The sequence below is a fragment of the Procambarus clarkii genome, chromosome 30 (genome assembly GCF_040958095.1).
Source record: "Procambarus clarkii isolate CNS0578487 chromosome 30, FALCON_Pclarkii_2.0, whole genome shotgun sequence".
Classification (NCBI taxonomy): domain Eukaryota; kingdom Metazoa; phylum Arthropoda; class Malacostraca; order Decapoda; family Cambaridae; genus Procambarus; species Procambarus clarkii.
In genome coordinates this window covers 26,977,614-26,994,627 of record NC_091179.1, presented here as the reverse complement: position 1 = coordinate 26,994,627, position 17,014 = coordinate 26,977,614, and the positions used below count along the sequence as shown (strand labels likewise).

At 48.3% G+C, this 17,014-nt stretch overlaps 2 protein-coding genes across 2 annotated transcripts in view; both read left to right on the top strand.

Moving 5' to 3' along the window:
• The first annotated feature begins 953 nt into the window (after positions 1 to 953).
• LOC138369979 (uncharacterized) lies at positions 954 to 1,805 on the top strand. The gene has a single exon (XM_069333740.1). It carries the CDS (start codon positions 954 to 956, stop codon positions 1,803 to 1,805), a length of 852 nt encoding a protein of 283 aa, XP_069189841.1.
• Positions 1,806 to 3,006: 1,201 nt separating this feature from the next.
• The window catches only part of LOC123765539 (uncharacterized), a 482,076-nt gene continuing 468,068 nt past the window's right edge, over positions 3,007 to 17,014 (top strand). The window contains exon 1 of the mRNA XM_045754192.2: positions 3,007 to 3,600. Within this exon, the coding sequence (XP_045610148.1) occupies positions 3,425 to 3,600 (176 nt within the window). The 5' untranslated portion in view covers positions 3,007 to 3,424. The remainder of the gene's footprint in view (positions 3,601 to 17,014) is intronic.

Sequence of the window (17,014 nt, the reverse complement as noted above, 5' to 3'; positions counted from 1 at the left end):
AGGGTTAAGACAGGAATTGTTTAACGGATACAAAGGGTGAAAACCGCTGTCTTATTAGGTAAGGTTTGATTGATATATTATATGGTTCATGTTTGGTTCGCGGCCATTTGTTTTGGTTTATTTTATATTAGGTTTTGTTTGGTTTGTTTTGCTTGTTTGTTTATTTTTGTTTGGTTTATTTTTTGTTTAATCAAAATCAAATTAACAGCAATACCAAAATAATTGATTGCCCTTAATATTAAAATACAAAGAAACAGGAATAAAGACGCTTTTCTAATACAGTTTGGTGAGAGGGAGAGGCATGAAACAGCTGTTGTGTAGGTCTGATATTATTATGAGTAATCAAACAGCTGTTGTGTAGGTCTGATATTATTATGAGTAATCAAACAGCTGTTGTGTAGGCTTGATATTATTATGAGTAATCAAACAGCTATTTTGTAGGTTTGATATTAGTTAGATAAATGAAACAGCTGTTGTGCAAGTTTTGTGCTAGCGAGAAGAACGAAATAATTGTTGTGTAACATTTTCAAATTGTATTATTTCGTCATGAATTTGTTTATCGGAAAGAAAGATGGTTAGATATGAAACTTAAAAGTTACAAAGGAAAACATCAGTAATAAATACTAGAGGAAACCATATTACCTGATAATTGACGGTGGATCCACATTAATTTTAATCGTATCTTTTTACAAATTTTAATTCTGTTATACCAAACATTATCATCTCAACACGTCCCAGTTATTGTTGACTCTAAGAGATGAGATCGGAGCCGCGTATTGCATAAATTAGTCTGAACACTGTTAAGAACTGTGGATACTAAAGCCTCAACAACCAAGAGAAAATATATTATTTTGTTTAAATACTACACACCATTCCACGTATGTTTAGACAAATAACACTATACTTGTCTTAGAGTGTTTAATGTATCATGTGCACCTTCATATACGCACAATATGTACTCTCAACTAACTACCCTTCAGACAGTAGAGGTCCAGTGGGACACGCTTGGGACAGTAGAGGTCCAGTGGGACACGCTTGGGACAGTAGAGGTCCAGTGGGACACGCTTCAGACAGTAGAGGTCCAGTGGGACACGCTTCAGACAGTAGAGGTCCAGTGGGACACGCTTGGGGCAGTAGAGGTCCAGTGGGACACGCTTCAGACAGGAGAGGTCCAGTGGGACACGCTTCAGACAGTAGAGGTCCAGTGGGACACGCTTCAAACAGTAGAGGTCCAGTGGGACACGCTTGGGGCAGTAGAGGTCCAGTGGGACACGCTTGGGGCAGTAGAGGTCCAGTGGGACACGCTTCAGACAGTAGAGGTCCAGTGGGACACGCTTCAGACAGTAGAGGTCCAGTGGGACACGCTTCAAACAGTAGAGGTCCAGTGGGACACGCTTCAAACAGTAGAGGTCCAGTGGGACACGCTTCAGACAGTAGAGGTCCAGTGGGACACGCTTCAGACAGTAGAGGTCCAGTGGGACACGCTTGGGGCAGTAGAGGTCCAGTGGGACACGCTTCAGACAGTAGAGGTCCAGTGGGACACGCTTCAGACAGTAGAGGTCCAGTGGGACACGCTTCAAACAGTAGAGGTCCAGTGGGACACGCTTCAAACAGTAGAGGTCCAGTGGGACACGCTTCAAACAGTAGAGGTCCAGTGGGACACGCTTCAGACAGTAGAGGTCCAGTGGGACACGCTTGGGGCAGTAGAGGTCCAGTGGGACACGCTTCAGACAGGAGAGGTCCAGTGGGACATGCTTCAGACAGTAGAGGTCCAGTGGGACACGCTTGGGACAGTAGAGGTCTAGTGGGACACGCTTCAGACAGTAAAGGTCCAGTGGGACACGCTTCAGACAGTAGAGATCTAGTGGGACACGCTTCAGACAGTAGAGGTCCAGTGGGACACGCTTCAGACAGTAGAGGTCCAGTGGGACACGCTTCAGACAGTAGAGGTCCAGTGGGACACGCTTCAGACAGTAGAGGTCCAGTGGGACACGCTTCAGACAGTAGAGGTCCAGTGGGACACGCTTCAGACAGTAGAGGTCCAGTGGGACATGCTTCAGACAGTAGAGGTCCAGTGGGACACGCTTCAGACAGTAGAGGTCCAGTGGGACACGCTTGGGACAGATGAGGTCCAGTGGGACACGCTTGGGACAGGTGAGGTCCAGTGGGACAGATGAGGTCCAGTGGGACACGCTTGGGACAGGTGAGGTCCAGCGGGACACGCTTGGGACAGATGAGGTCCAGCGGGGAACTAGAGACTGTAGAATTCACCGAATTCATGTCCCACAAAATTAGTGTTGATTAATCTTTCAAAATGTAATGTTTATTTCTCCGTTATTATTACATGTGCTGAGGCCAACAACATTGTTCGTTGATTATAATTCACTGTGTCGGGGGACAGGCAGCCAGAGTGTGTTTATACACTTTAGGCTTATATCGACGCCACCCCCCCCCCCCAGGCTGCAACCCCACAACCAGCTGACTAGCTCCTGAGCACTCTCATGCTGCTGGGTGAACAGCACATTAGGTGATAAGAAATTCGGCCAACCATTTCTGTCCCGCTCGGGATTCGAACCAGGAATTCTCGATTGTGAATCGAGAACGAACCGGGAACTGTACTACCGGGACCATTTAAATGTTAAATAGATGTCATGATATATTATACGTGTTAGTGTGTTAAGCATTCTCCACTATATGGGTCCCGCTAAACCACTGTATACTTCAGATATATGGAGCAGCTAGAGTGCAAGAATGGGCGGTAGAGAGGCCAGATGACCCGCCGCCGGCTCTCCTGTCCCCTCCACAGGGCGACAACGCCGCCACTACACGTTGTACCATCACCATATTCTCCTCCAAAGGCTTCACTTGAAACAAAAAATGAGGCGATAAATATCGTGTTGGTATTGGACGAGGATATACAAAGAGTAAGAGATCGATGGCAACTGGGAGGGCGGCTGCAGCCACCCTCTCGCCACCATCGTCCAGTGAAGTCAGTTTGGGCCGCGAGTCTTAAGAGAGAGGAGCAGCACGTTCCCTCTCCGTCCCTCAACGGATCGAGTGTCGCAGCTGTGCTAGTGTGACGAGTCCTCTTCCCTCCAGCAAGTCTCAAGTCAGCTGAGTTACGGGTGATTGTTGCTGTCTCAACAGTCCTGCCAGGAATGTACACAGTGAATGTATTATGTGTATTGTGATATAAAGTGAAACCTTGTTGAAAATTACCCAACGTGGACACGAAGTATAATGCTCTTAAAGACTGACTGTAATAACTCAATATACCAAAATCAAATATTGTAATAAAATTTGCAGAACCTCATCCTGAAAGACAATACAGAAATCAGTCAAACTGGTTCAGAAGGCATTAGAGAACCTTCCTTTGGCAGGAGGTTCATTAGACAGTAAAAACAGCACCCGAGGGCTGTGCAAAATGAGACTTGGCGACGGAGGTAGAGACGGTGGCGGCGATGGCTGCCTCCTAGCGGGGCAGTGGAGCGCCGACCCCAACACTGGCATAGTCCAGCTGACGGAGGCCGCCCTGGCCAGGCTTATCAACACCGACCCCATCGACAAGTGGTACCAACTGGACCCCGAGCCCATAGCCAGGTACGTGTGTCGTGTAGCCCCTATACCCTGAGCCCATAGCCAGGTACGTGTGTCGTGTAGCCCCTGTACCCCGAGCCCATAGTCAGGTACGTGTGTCGTGTAGCCCCTATACCCCGAGCCCATAGCCAGGTACGTGTGTGGTGTAGCCCCTATACCCCGAGCCCATAGCCAGGTACGTGTGTCGTGTAGCCCCTATACCCTGAGCCCATAGCCAGGTACGTGTGTCGTGTAGCCCCTGTACCCCGAGCCCATAGTCAGGTACGTGTGTGGTGTAGCCCCTGTACCCCGAGCCCATAGCCAGGTACGTGTGTCGTGTAGCCCCTGTACCCCGAGCCCATAGCCAGGTACGTGTGTGGTGTAGCCCCTATACCCCGAGCCCATAGCCAGGTACGTGTGTGGTGTAGCCCCTATACCCCGAGCCCATAGCCAGGTACGTGTGTCGTGTAGCCCCTATACCCTGAGCCCATAGCCAGGTACGTGTGTCGTGTAGCCCCTGTACCCCGAGCCCATAGTCAGGTACGTGTGTGGTGTAGCCCCTGTACCCCGAGCCCATAGCCAGGTACGTGTGTCGTGTAGCCCCTGTACCCCGAGCCCATAGCCAGGTACGTGTGTGGTGTAGTCCCTATACCCCGAGCCCATAGCCAGGTACGTGTGTCGTGTAGCCCCTATACCCTGAGCCCATAGCCAGGTACGTGTGTGGTGTAGCCCCTATACCCTGAGCCCATAGCCAGGTACGTGTGTCGTGTAGCCCCTGTACCCCGAGCCCATAGTCAGGTACGTGTGTCGTGTAGCCCCTGTACCCCGAGCCCATAGCCAGGTACGTGTGTGGTGTAGCCCCTGTACCCCGAGCCCATAGTCAGGTACGTGTGTGGTGTAGCCCCTGTACCCCGAGCCCATAGCCAGGTACCTGTGTCGTGTAGCCCCTATACCCCGAGCCCATAGTCAGGTACGTGTGTCGTGTAGCCCCTATACCCCGAGCCCATAGCCAGGCACGTGTGTCGTGTAGCCCCTGTACCCCGAGCCCATAGTCAGGCACGTGTGTCGTGTAGCCCCTATACCCCGAGCCCATAGCCAGGTACGTGTGTCGTGTAGCCCCTGTACCCCGAGCCCATAGCCAGGTACGTGTCGTATCTGCTGAACCCCAGAACGAAGAAATTAACACATGATGAACAATGTGACAGTGTCAGACCACGAAGGAAGGATTAAGACAAGAATTTCTTTAAGTACTTTCGTATTTAATAATACATCTTCAGAGGGATGGATTTACAATACAGTGATGTGGATATATAGGCAGGAATGAGGTGAGGTGAGAAACAATGTCTTACTGAGATAAGGGGATATTAATAAGGTATTATTGAGATAAATATGTATAAATGATCCATGATATTGAGTTGTTAAAATCATAAATTAAGATTTTATGTATAAATGATCTTACTCAAATCGTTAACACATTGTTTCTCACCTCACCTGTTGCTTCTTTTATTACTTGTTCAACCACTGATAATTATTATTTCTGCTTTGCCTACGATTGTTACGTTGTTAGTACATAACATACATTTCACTGACACTATTCTACAACTTACAAGGAGAAAGCTTCTACAAGCTAACAAAGTTGTTGTTGTTTAAGATTCAGCTACTGGGAACAAAACGTTCCAAGTAGCACGGTCTATGGTGAGCCCGTAGTGGACTTGCCTGGCACAGGAGCGGGGATGTAACTTGCTATGTTTTTTACTAGCTTACAAAGAGAAATCTAGACATTTATAAGTGTGGGTACCCCTCACTCTACGCTTCACTTAACGCCCTTAATCATAAGGAGTGCTGAAGGATAGGGTGAGGTGACTGTTGCCTGACTCCGGATTTTAGTTGTCCGCCAGGTCTTCCATCTTCTCTCTGGATCAATGGAGGATCATCGAGCAGCTGTATGCTCCAAGTCGAATTCAATAGAGTGATCACTGGTGTCAGCTCCCGAGTGAACACAGCCTCAAGCGTACGAAGCCTCATCGACTTTGCGTGTGATTATTGTCGTGTCTTTCACTATGTCTTGGTGCTTCAGGATGGTGTTGTGGTGTTAAGAATGATGTTGCTTAATACTCCCCTCCTGCAAATGAAGTGTAAGACGTGTACTCAGTGTATTCTTGGTGTGTCCAGTGTAGCATATATTTCCGAGCGCACAGTCTCCAGAGTTTCAGGTGTATTACATCAGTACACCTCAGTTTGTCTGAGGAGGCAGAGATGTTATGTCTCATAATGAGGGAAGATGTATTTAATTTTTTTTAAATTTTGCCCCGAGGGGCGAGTTTATTGGGCAGCGCCACTCATCCTGTGAGTGGACACACCGCCATAGTGACAGTATTGGGCAGCGCCACTCATCCTGTGAGTGGACACACCGCCATAGTGACAGTATTGGGCAGCGTCACTCATCTTGTGAGTGGACACACCGCCATAGCAGAATGTACAACACTCCCCAATAGGAAGAAAACCCGCTGGGTTGTTCATCCTGTCACTTGTACCCAGACACAGCTGGGACTTGCTTAACTGTCTCAAGTGAACAGCTCCTCAAAAAGGAAGGTTTGAGGAAGATGTATTGTTATAATACATGACAGGACGCATCCTGGCGTTCTCACGGCAAGGTTCACAATTCCTGTCAATTATATCTCGTATCACCTTCTCATCTTTCTTGTATGCATGATGGATGGATTATTAGGGGAAAGCGCCAAGCCATTACGACTATATAGCACTTGGAAGGGACCAGGATAAAGATTTGGGATGGGACGGGGGGAAAGGAATGGTGCCCAGTCACTTGAACGGTCAGGGATTGAACGCCGACCTGCATGAAGCGAGACCGTCGCTCTACCGTCCAGCCCAAATGGTATGCCTCAGTAAATGTATTTTTATAATACACTATAATGTCTTCCCTTGGACTTGTACCACCAACTTGAACCAATCCGCTAAATTGACGTGAACAACGATGACAGCGATACGGAACAAGACCATATCGTAAGAAGCTGAGCCGCCGTCTGACTGAGGATAGTCAGGCCCCGGGGTGTATGTCTGTGTACATTGTAGTGTATTATAAAGATACATTGTAGTGCATTATAAAGATACATTGTAGTGTATTATAAAGATACATTGTAGTGTATTATAAAGATACATTGTAGTGTATTATAAAGATACATTGTAGTGTATTATAAAGATACATTGTAGTGTATTATAAAGATACATTGTAGTGTATTATAAAGATACATTGTAGTGCATTATAAAGATACATTGTAGTGTATTATAAAGATACATTGTAGTGTATTATAAAGATACATTGTAGTGTATTATAAAGATACATTCACTTGTATCTGCTTCAGTGTCTCTACCAGGAGTCACCAACCAGGGCTTGTATAACGCTGCAACGGTGCAAATGCTATGCATTCATGAAGTAAAACTTCTAACTTCGCGTCGACGTGAATCAATTTATCATAGATCTTTCTTTTCATTAACATGTGATTGTATCACAATCCACTACAAGATATGTACAAGTACTATTTATTTTGTACAAGTAATGAGTTGTAGGGATGTGACAACCAGCCGAAAATATTGTATGTCCGCGGGAGCTTACAGCTTGGGGCTAGACTTGAAGGGGGGGTAGGGGGGGGTGAGGTAGTGTTACCCGTCACCAGAGAGCGCTCTAAACGTCCTGGACCGTCACGTGGCTCGTTACAGCCCCGCTCCTGTGCCAGGTAAGTCCACTACGGGCTCACCATAGCCCGTGCTACTTGGAACATTTTTGTTCCCAGTAACTGAATCTTAAACAACAACATCGTGGCTCGTGTGCCCAGTGGCGCCACGACCAACGCCGTGGCCGGCCAATGGCAGGGCTGAACGAGGGTGACGTCACGTGGGCCGGGAGGTGCAGGCTGGGGCAGCAGTCGGGTCGTGGCCTGACCCAGGTGCAGGCTGGGGCAGCAGTCGGGTCGTGGCCTGACCCAGGTGCAGGCTGGGGCAGCAGTCGGGTCGTGGCCTGACCCAGGTGCAGGCTGGGGCAGCAGTCGGGTCGTGGCCTGACCCAGGTGCAGGCTGGGGCAGCAGTCGGGTCGTGGCCTGACCCAGGTGCAGGCTGGGGCAGCAGTCGGGTCGTGGCCTGACCCAGGTGCAGGCTGGGGCAGCAGTCGGGTCGTGGCCTGACCCAGGTGCAGGCTGGGGCAGCAGTCGGGTCGTGGCCTGACCCAGGTGCAGGCTAGCTACAGCTGGCCACTGTAAAGTTGCTACTTGTTCTTGTTTTAGCTTCAGCTACTGGGAACAAAAAAGTTGCAGGTAGCACGGGCTATGGTGAGCCCGTAGTTGCTAGGATTAGCGTTGCAGGTTAAGGCTTGCGTTATCTCGTGTATTTGCCTGTAGTAATCCTAACATGTTTTTGTTACTGTGCAGTTTTGTAATGTCCAGTTTATTGTTAAAGAGAGGCGGTGTCTCACGGTACTTCAGGTGTGGCTTCTCACTTGTAAGGTTAGGGGCTACCAGGGTGTTTACTTGCTGCAGTCAACACGTATTCATTACCTTACAGCTTTTCATGTAGTCTACTATTAAAGATATATGTATTGTAATTACTCTTGAGTGTCTTTCAGTTAGGCTTTGTTAAGGCAGTAGAGCTGGCGGTTATGGTTTGGGGGCTAACTATTGTAATTGCTTGTTACTGCCCAAACATAACTTTCAATTTCCTCAAGTCCACTCACTCTACTGTAAGAATCTGTGTTATTTTTATTGTGTACTTTAGTTATTTTTTGTTCCCGTTTTCTGGGAATAGTCCAAAGTTTTAATAGTGTTTTCATACCTATGTCCTCAACGGTGCCTAGGTGGAGTAACCTTAAGGTGGAGTGGAGTGGAGTTCACTCCACCAGTAGGTGGAGTGAACCCTAAGGCTCGAGTACAGGTACAGGTGGAGGTAACACTGGACTCCACCTCGGTCAATTTTCATTTTTTTTGAAGTAGGAGGCTGTATGGTTTTTGTTTTAATTCCGAGTATATGATAGTTTCCGAATATAGTTAATGAGAGTAAGACTTACGCCGGGTTGTACCCCGGAGTACCGAGCCGTCGCCCCGGGCTACTGTCACACTCCGCCAGGTATTGTGTATACGTCCCACGTCTCTGGCAAGTAGAAAAATAATATAAAGCCCCCGCCCCTTACCCTTCAATGTTATGTAAATGAAATAAGACTTTACCTGCCGGCGACCGTCTCTGGCCACCTGATCTCTCCACTCCGCTTCGGGCAACTCTCACTTCCGCTGGAGAATTATAATATAAATATAATTATTTATTTCACTTCCGGGTATATCGTAGCCATCGAGCACACAATAAATCTCTTCTTCAACACTTCATAATTGTTGTGACGTAAACAAAGAGAAACGAAGCTTTCGTGAAATCGGTTCTACAGTATAGTGGACGACGGCGGCCACAGTGTAGAGGTGTTACCAGCGTGTAGTGCCCCGGGCACGTGGGCGGTTACTGTAGTAACAGCGCCCCTCACAGTGTAGAGGTGTTACCAGCGTGTAGTGCCCCGGGCAGGTGGGCGGCTACTGTAGTAACAGCGCTCCTCACAGTGTAGAGGTGTTACCAGCGTGTAGTGCCCCGGGCACGTGGGCGGTTACTGTAGTAACAGCGCCCCTCACAGTGTAGAGGTGTTACCAGCGTGTAGTGCCCCGGGCACGTGGGCGGCTACTGTAGTAACAGCGCCCCTCACAGTGTAGAGGTGTTACCAGCGTGTAGTGCCCCGGGCACGTGGGCGGCTACTGTAGTAACAGCGCCCCTCACAGTGTAGAGGTGTTACCAGCGTGTAGTGCCCCGGGCAGGTGGGCGGCTACTGTAGTAACAGCGCCCCTCACAGTGTAGAGGTGTTACCAGCGTGTAGTGCCCCGGGCAGGTGGGCGGCTACTGTAGTAACAGCGCTCCTCACAGTGTAGAGGTGTTACCAGCGTGTAGTGCCCCGGGCACGTGGGCGGTTACTGTAGTAACAGCGCCCCTCACAGTGTAGAGGTGTTACCAGCGTGTAGTGCCCCGGGCACGTGGGCGGCTACTGTAGTAACAGCGCCCCTCACAGTGTAGAGGTGTTACCAGCGTGTAGTGCCCCGGGCAGGTGGGCGGCTACTGTAGTAACAGCGCTCCTCACAGTGTAGAGGTGTTACCTGCGTGTAGTGCCCCGGGCACGTGGGCGGTTACTGTAGTAACAGCGCCCCTCACAGTGTAGAGGTGTTACCAGCGTGTAGTGCCCCGGGCACGTGGGCGGCTACTGTAGTAACAGCGCCCCTCACAGTGTAGAGGTGTTACCAGCGTGTAGTGCCCCGGGCAGGTGGGCGGCTACTGTAGTAACAGCGCTCCTCACAGTGTAGAGGTGTTACCAGCGTGTAGTGCCCCGGGCACGTGGGCGGTTACTGTAGTAACAGCGCTCCTCATCAGGCGCCTCGCTCACGTTTTCATTCATGAATAAAGGTTAAAGAAAACGCGCGCTTCCCCTAAGTTCCGTTATTTAACGTGTTGTAACTATTATAACCTCTAACCAACCTGGTCAGTCTCCTGGCTATAATTCCCAGCAGTTGTTCCTATATTTTGTAAGTGATTGAGTCCGACGATTCGAGGGCGTAAAATACTGTAAATATTTTGTAGACTAGCGGCCAGATTCACGAAGCAGTTACGCAAGCACTTACGAATCTGTACATCTTTTCTCAATCTTTGGCGGCCTTGTTTACAATTATTAAACAGTTAATGAGCTCCGAAGCACCAGGAGGCTGTTTATAACAATAACAACAGTTGATTGGCAAGTTTTTACATTTGTAAACTGTTTAATAAATGTAACCAAAGCCGTCAATAATTGAGGAAAGATGTACATGTTCGTAAGTGCTTGCGTAACTGCTTCGTAAATCTAGCTCGAGATCATTATCTATTATAGTGACGATTGATAGACATTGGTAGAGCAATATAGACTGATGGGTGCACCTTCCGTAGACTTGTGTTCAGTACACTCACGGCTCCTCGTAATCCAGCCAGAGTTGGCCAGTTGAGACTACTGGTCACGTGCGTGTGTGAGACGAACCATCAGCTGTGATGAGGTTTTTCAGCACCGCGTAGAGAGGAGAGGTGCAGCAGTGTATAGGTGAAGGGGAGTCTCAATACTCCCTCTTACGGGCTCACCATAGCCCGTGCTACATGGACACTTCGTTCTGAGTAGCTAAAATCTAAAACAACAACAACAACAATACTCCCCTTCATACAGTCTAGCGTAGCTGTGTATCAATACTCCCCCTTCATACAGTCTAGCGTAGCTGTGTATCAATACTCCCCTTCATACAGTCTAGCGTAGCTGTGTATCAATACTCCCCTTCATACAGTCTAGCGTAGCTGTGTATCAATACTCCCCCTTCATACAGTCTAGCGTAGCTGTGTATCAATACTCCCCTTCATACAGTCTAGCGTAGCTGTGTATCAATACTCCCTTCATACAGTCTAGTGTAGCTGTGTATCAATACTCCCTTCATACAGTCTAGTGTAGCTGTGTATCAATACTCCCTTCATACAGTCTAGTGTAGCTGTGTATCAATACTCCCCTTCATACAGTCTAGCGTAGCTGTGTATCAATACTCCCTTCCTACAGTCTAGTGTAGCTGTGTATCAATACTCCCTTCATACAGTCTAGTGTAGCTGTGTATCAATACTCCCTTCATACAGTCTAGTGTAGCTGTGTATCAATACTCCCCCTTCATACAGTCTAGCGTAGCTGTGTATCAATACTCCCCTTCATACAGTCTAGCGTAGCTGTGTATCAATACTCCCCCTTCATACAGTCTAGCGTAGCTGTGTATCAATACTCCCCTTCATACAGTCTAGCGTAGCTGTGTATCAATACTCCCCTTCATACAGTCTAGCGTAGCTGTGTATCAATACTCCCCTTCATACAGTCTAGCGTAGCTGTGTATCAATACTCCCCCTTCATACAGTCTAGCGTAGCTGTGTATCAATACTCCCCTTCATACAGTCTAGCGTAGCTGTGTATCAATACTCCCCTTCATACAGTCTAGCGTAGCTGTGTATCAATACTCCCCTTCATACAGTCTAGCGTAGCTGTGTATCAATACTCCCCTTCATACAGTCTAGCGTAGCTGTGTATCAATGTCCCCTTCATACAGTCTAGTGTAGCTGTGTATCAATACTCCCCCGTCATACAGTCTAGTGTAGCTGTGTATCAATACTCCCTTCATACAGTCTAGCATAGCTGTGTATCAATACTCCCTTCATACAGTCTAGTGTAGCTGTGTATCAATACTCCCTTCATACAGTCTAGTGTAGCTGTGTATCAATACTCCCTTCATACAGTCTAGTGTAGCTGTGTATCAATACTGCCTTTTCATACAGTCTAGTGTAGCTGTGTATCAATACTGCCTCTTCATACAGTCTAGTGTAGCTGTGTATCAATACTCCCTTCATACAGTCTAGTGTAGCTGTGTATCAATACTGCCTCTTCATACAGTCTAGTGTAGCTGTGTATCAATACTCCCTTCATACAGTCTAGTGTAGCTGTGTATCAATACTCCATACAGTCTAGTGTAGCTGTGTATCAATACTCCCCTTCATACAGTCTAGTGTAGCTGTGTATCAATACTCCCCCTCCATACAGTCTAGCGTAGCTGTGTATCAATACTCCCCTCCATACAGTCTAGTGTAGCTGTGTATCAATACTCCCCCGTCATACAGTCTAGCGTAGCTGTGTATCAATACGTCCCCTTCATACAGTCTAGCGTAGCTGTGTATCAATACTCCCTTCATACAGTCTAGTGTAGCTGTGTATCAATACTCCCCTTCATACAGTCTAGCGTAGCTGTGTATCAATACTCCCTTCATACAGTCTAGTGTAGCTGTGTATCAATACTCCCCCTTCATACAGTCTAGTGTAGCTGTGTATCAATACTCCCCCGTCATACAGTCTAGTGTAGCTGTGTATCAATACTCCCCCTTCATACAGTCTAGTGTAGCTGTGTATCAATACTCCCCTTCATACAGTCTAGTGTAGCTGTGTATCAATACGTCCCCTTCATACAGTCTAGTGTAGCTGTGTATCAATACTCCCCTTCATACAGTCTAGTGTAGCTGTGTATCAATACTCCCCTTCATACAGTCTAGTGTAGCTGTGTATCAATACTCCCCTCCATACAGTCTAGTGTAGCTGTGTATCAATACTGCCCTCCATACAGTCTAGCGTAGCTGTGTATCAATACTCCCCTCCATACAGTCTAGTGTAGCTGTGTATCAATACTGCCCTCCATACAGTCTAGCGTAGCTGCACAATTGTGTATGTACTTAAATGTGTTAAACACAGTATGCTCAAGTGAGCAGAGGAGGGACTGGAGCAGCATGTAGGGCTCAGACAAGACCTGCACAATACTCTCAGAGTCGGGTTAAACAACTGGCTGAGCTCTGCACAAGCAACACTAGCTACACAGCAACTACCTACCTGTACAGTAATTTACCTGAATTTACATTAGTTTACATGCAGGCTACTATCTCTTTAGTGGCCTCGACGAGGACAGGAAGCTGGCGGCTTGTCAAGGGGTTACTCTATTTGTGCTGAGGATTTTATCTATTTGGATCTTAAATTGTAGCAGGGATTTTGCATTTACGACTTCAGCGGGTAGGCGGTTCCACAGGTTCATAACCCAGTGGGTGAAAAAGATTTCCTGTTTTCTATCCTCCAAGTTCAGTATTTTATTAAGTTTTGAATGGTGTGTGGGAGAGGTGGGCTGGGTGTGTGTGGGAGAGGAGGGCTGGGTGTGTGTGTGGGAGAGGTGGGCTGGGTGTGTGTGTGTGGGAGAGGTGGGCTGGGTGTGTGTGTACTCGCCTAATTGTACTCACCTAATTGTGCTTGCGGGGGTTGAGCTTTGGCTCTTTGGTCCCGCCTCTCAACTGTCAATCAACTGGTGTACAGATTCCTGAGCCTACTGGGCTCTATCATATCTACATTTGAAACTGTGTATGGAGTCAGCCTCCACCACATCACTTCCTAGTGCATTCCATTTGTTAACTACTCTGACACTGAAAAAATTCTTTCTAACGTCTCTGTGTGTGTGTGGGAGAGAGGTGGGCTGGGAGTGTGTGGGAAAGGTGGGCTGGGTGTGTGTGTGTGTGTGTGTGTGTGTGTGTGTGTGTGTGTGTGTGTGTGGGAGAGGTGGGCTGGGAGTGTATGGGAGAGGTGGGCTGGGTGTGTGTGTGTGTCTGTGTGGGAGAGGTGGGCTGGGAGTGTGTGGGAGAGGTTGGCTGGGAGAGGTGGGCTGGGTGTGTGTGTGTGTCTGTGTGTGTGTGGGAGAGGTGGGCTGGGAGAGGTGGGCTGAGGGGGGTAGGGTCAAGAGACTGGTTTGGGCCAGGTATACATGTTAAAGAACTAATTACTATTCACAGCTGAGGGAAGATATACACACTCATGCTGGACAACATTCTGTGAGACTTAACTAAGATCTCGTTAATTGTTTAACGAAACCTTCACTGAACTATTCTTCAGAAACTTAAATAAAGTCAACCGAGGCAAGTGGAATATTTTGACAGCAGTGAAATGCAAGGAAATATTCACCTTATCCTCCAGTGTAAGAGCTGAGAGTACAAAATAAAGTTTGTTAGCAGGACTTGCAAGTCCTAAATCTCCCACGAGTGGCTAACGAGTTTAACGATGACAGTTTTCATAGCTCATAATCGCAGCTGTGGCCTTTAGCGGCGCCGACTAATTATGGCGCAGTAAAAGTCCTATAAAAGTGGGCAGTGGTGTGTTTAGCGGGCTGTGGCTGTGTATAGTTGGCTGTGGCAGTGTATAGTTGGCTGTGGCTGTGTATAGTTGGCTGTGGCAGTGTATAGTTGGCTGTGGCAGTGTATAGTTGGCTGTGGCTGTGTATAGGTGGCTGTGGCAGTGTATAGTTGGCTGTGGCTGTGTATAGTTGGCTGTGGCTGTGTATAGGTGGCTGTGGCAGTGTATAGTTGGCTGTGGCAGTGTATAGTTGGCTGTGGCTGTGTATAGTTGGCTGTGGCAGTGTATAGTTGGCTGTGGCTGTGTATAGTTGGCTGTGGCAGTGTATAGTTGGCTGTGGCTGTGTATAGTTGGCTGTGGCTGTGTATAGGTGGCTGTGGCAGTGTATAGTTGGCTGTGGCAGTGTATAGTTGGCTGTGGCTGTGTATAGTTGGCTGTGGCAGTGTATAGTTGGCTGTGGCTGTGTATAGTTGGCTGTGGCAGTGTATAGTTGGCTGTGGCTGTGTATAGTTGGCTGTGGCTGTGTATAGGTGGCTGTGGCAGTGTATAGTTGGCTGTGGCAGTGTATAGTTGGCTGTGGCTGTGTATAGTTGGCTGTGGCAGTGTATAGTTGGCTGTGGCTGTGTATAGTTGGCTGTGGCAGTGTATAGTTGGCTGTGGCAGTGTATAGTTGGCTGTGGCTGTGTATAGTTGGCTGTGGCAGTGTATAGATGGCTGTGGCTGTGTATAGTTGGCTGTGGCTGTGTATAGGTGGCTGTGGCAGTGTATAGTTGGCTGTGGCAGTGTATAGTTGGCTGTGGCTGTGTATAGTTGGCTGTGGCAGTGTATAGTTGGCTGTGGCTGTGTATAGTTGGCTGTGGCTGTGTATAGTTGGCTGTGGCAGTGTATAGTTGGCTGTGGCTGTGTATAGTTGGCTGTGGCAGTGTATAGTTGGCTGTGGCTGTGTATAGTTGGCTGTGGCTGTGTATAGGTGGCTGTGGCAGTGTATAGTTGGCTGTGGCAGTGTATAGTTGGCTGTGGCTGTGTATAGTTGGCTGTGGCAGTGTATAGTTGGCTGTGGCTGTGTATAGTTGGCTGTGGCAGTGTATAGTTGGCTGTGGCTGTGTATAGTTGGCTGTGGCTGTGTATAGGTGGCTGTGGCTGTGTATAGGTGGCTGTGGCAGTGTATAGTTGGCTGTGGCAGTGTATAGTTGGCTGTGGCTGTGTATAGTTGGCTGTGGCAGTGTATAGTTGGCTGTGGCTGTGTATAGTTGGCTGTGGCAGTGTATAGTTGGCTGTGGCAGTGTATAGTTGGCTGTGGCAGTGTATAGTTGGCTGTGGCTGTGTATAGGTGGCTGTGGCTGTGTATAGGTGGCTGTGGCCGTGTATAGTTGGCTGTGGCCGTGTATAGTTGGCTGTGGCAGTGTATAGTTGGCTGTGGCAGTGTATAGATGGCTGTGGCTGTGTATAGTTGGCTGTGGCTGTGTATAGTTGGCTGTGGCTGTGTATAGTTGGCTGTGGCAGTGTATAGTTGGCTGTGGCTGTGTATAGTTGGCTGTGGCAGTGTATAGATGGCTGTGGCTGTGTATAGTTGGCTGTGGCTGTGTATAGTTGGCTGTGGCTGTGTATAGTTGGCTGTGGCTGTGTATAGTTGGCTGTGGCTGCGTATAGTTGGCTGTGGCTGTGTATAGATGGCTGTGGCGGTGTATAGTTGGCTGTGGCTGTGTATAGTTGGCTGTGGCTGTGTATAGATGGCTGTGGCGGTGTATAGTTGGCTGTGGCTGTGTATAGTTGGCTGTGGCAGTGTATAGATGGCTGTGGCTGTGTATAGTTGGCTGTGGCTGTGTATAGTTGGCTGTGGCTGTGTATAGTTGGCTGTGGCTGTGTATAGTTGGCTGTGGCTGTGTATAGATGGCTGTGGCGGTGTATAGTTGGCTGTGGCTGTGTATAGTTGGCTGTGGCTGTGTATAGATGGCTGTGGCGGTGTATAGTTGGCTGTGGCTGTGTATAGTTGGATGTGGCAGTGTATAGTTGGCTGTGGCAGTGTATAGATGGCTGTGGCGGTGTATAGTTGGCTGTGGCTGTGTATAGTTGGCTGTGGCAGTGTATAGTTGGCTGTGGCAGTGTATAGATGGCTGTGGCGGTGTATAGTTGGCTGTGGCTGTGTATAGTTGGCTGTGGCGGTGTATAGTTGGCTGTGGCTGTGTATAGTTGGCTGTGGCAGTGTATAGTTGGCTGTGGCAGTGTATAGATGGCTGTGGCGGTGTATAGTTGGCTGTGGCTGTGTATAGTTGGCTGTGGCAGTGTATAGTTGGCTGTGGCAGTGTATAGTTGGCTGTGGCAGTGTATAGTTGGCTGTGGCAGTGTATAGTTGGCTGTGGCAGTGTATAGATGGCTGTGTCGGTGTATAGTTGGCTGTGGCTGTGTATAGTTGGCTGTGGCAGTGTATAGTTGGCTGTGGCAGTGTATAGTTGGCTGTGGCTGTGTATAGTTGGCTGTGGCTGTGTATAGTTGGCTGTGGCAGTGTATAGGTGGCTGTGTATAGTTGGCTGTGGCTGTGTATAGGTGGCTGTGGCTGTGTATAGGTGGCTGTGGCTGTGTATACTTGGCTGTGGCAGTGTATAGGTGGCTGTGGCTGTGTATAGGTGGCTGTGGCTGTGTATAGATGGCTGTGG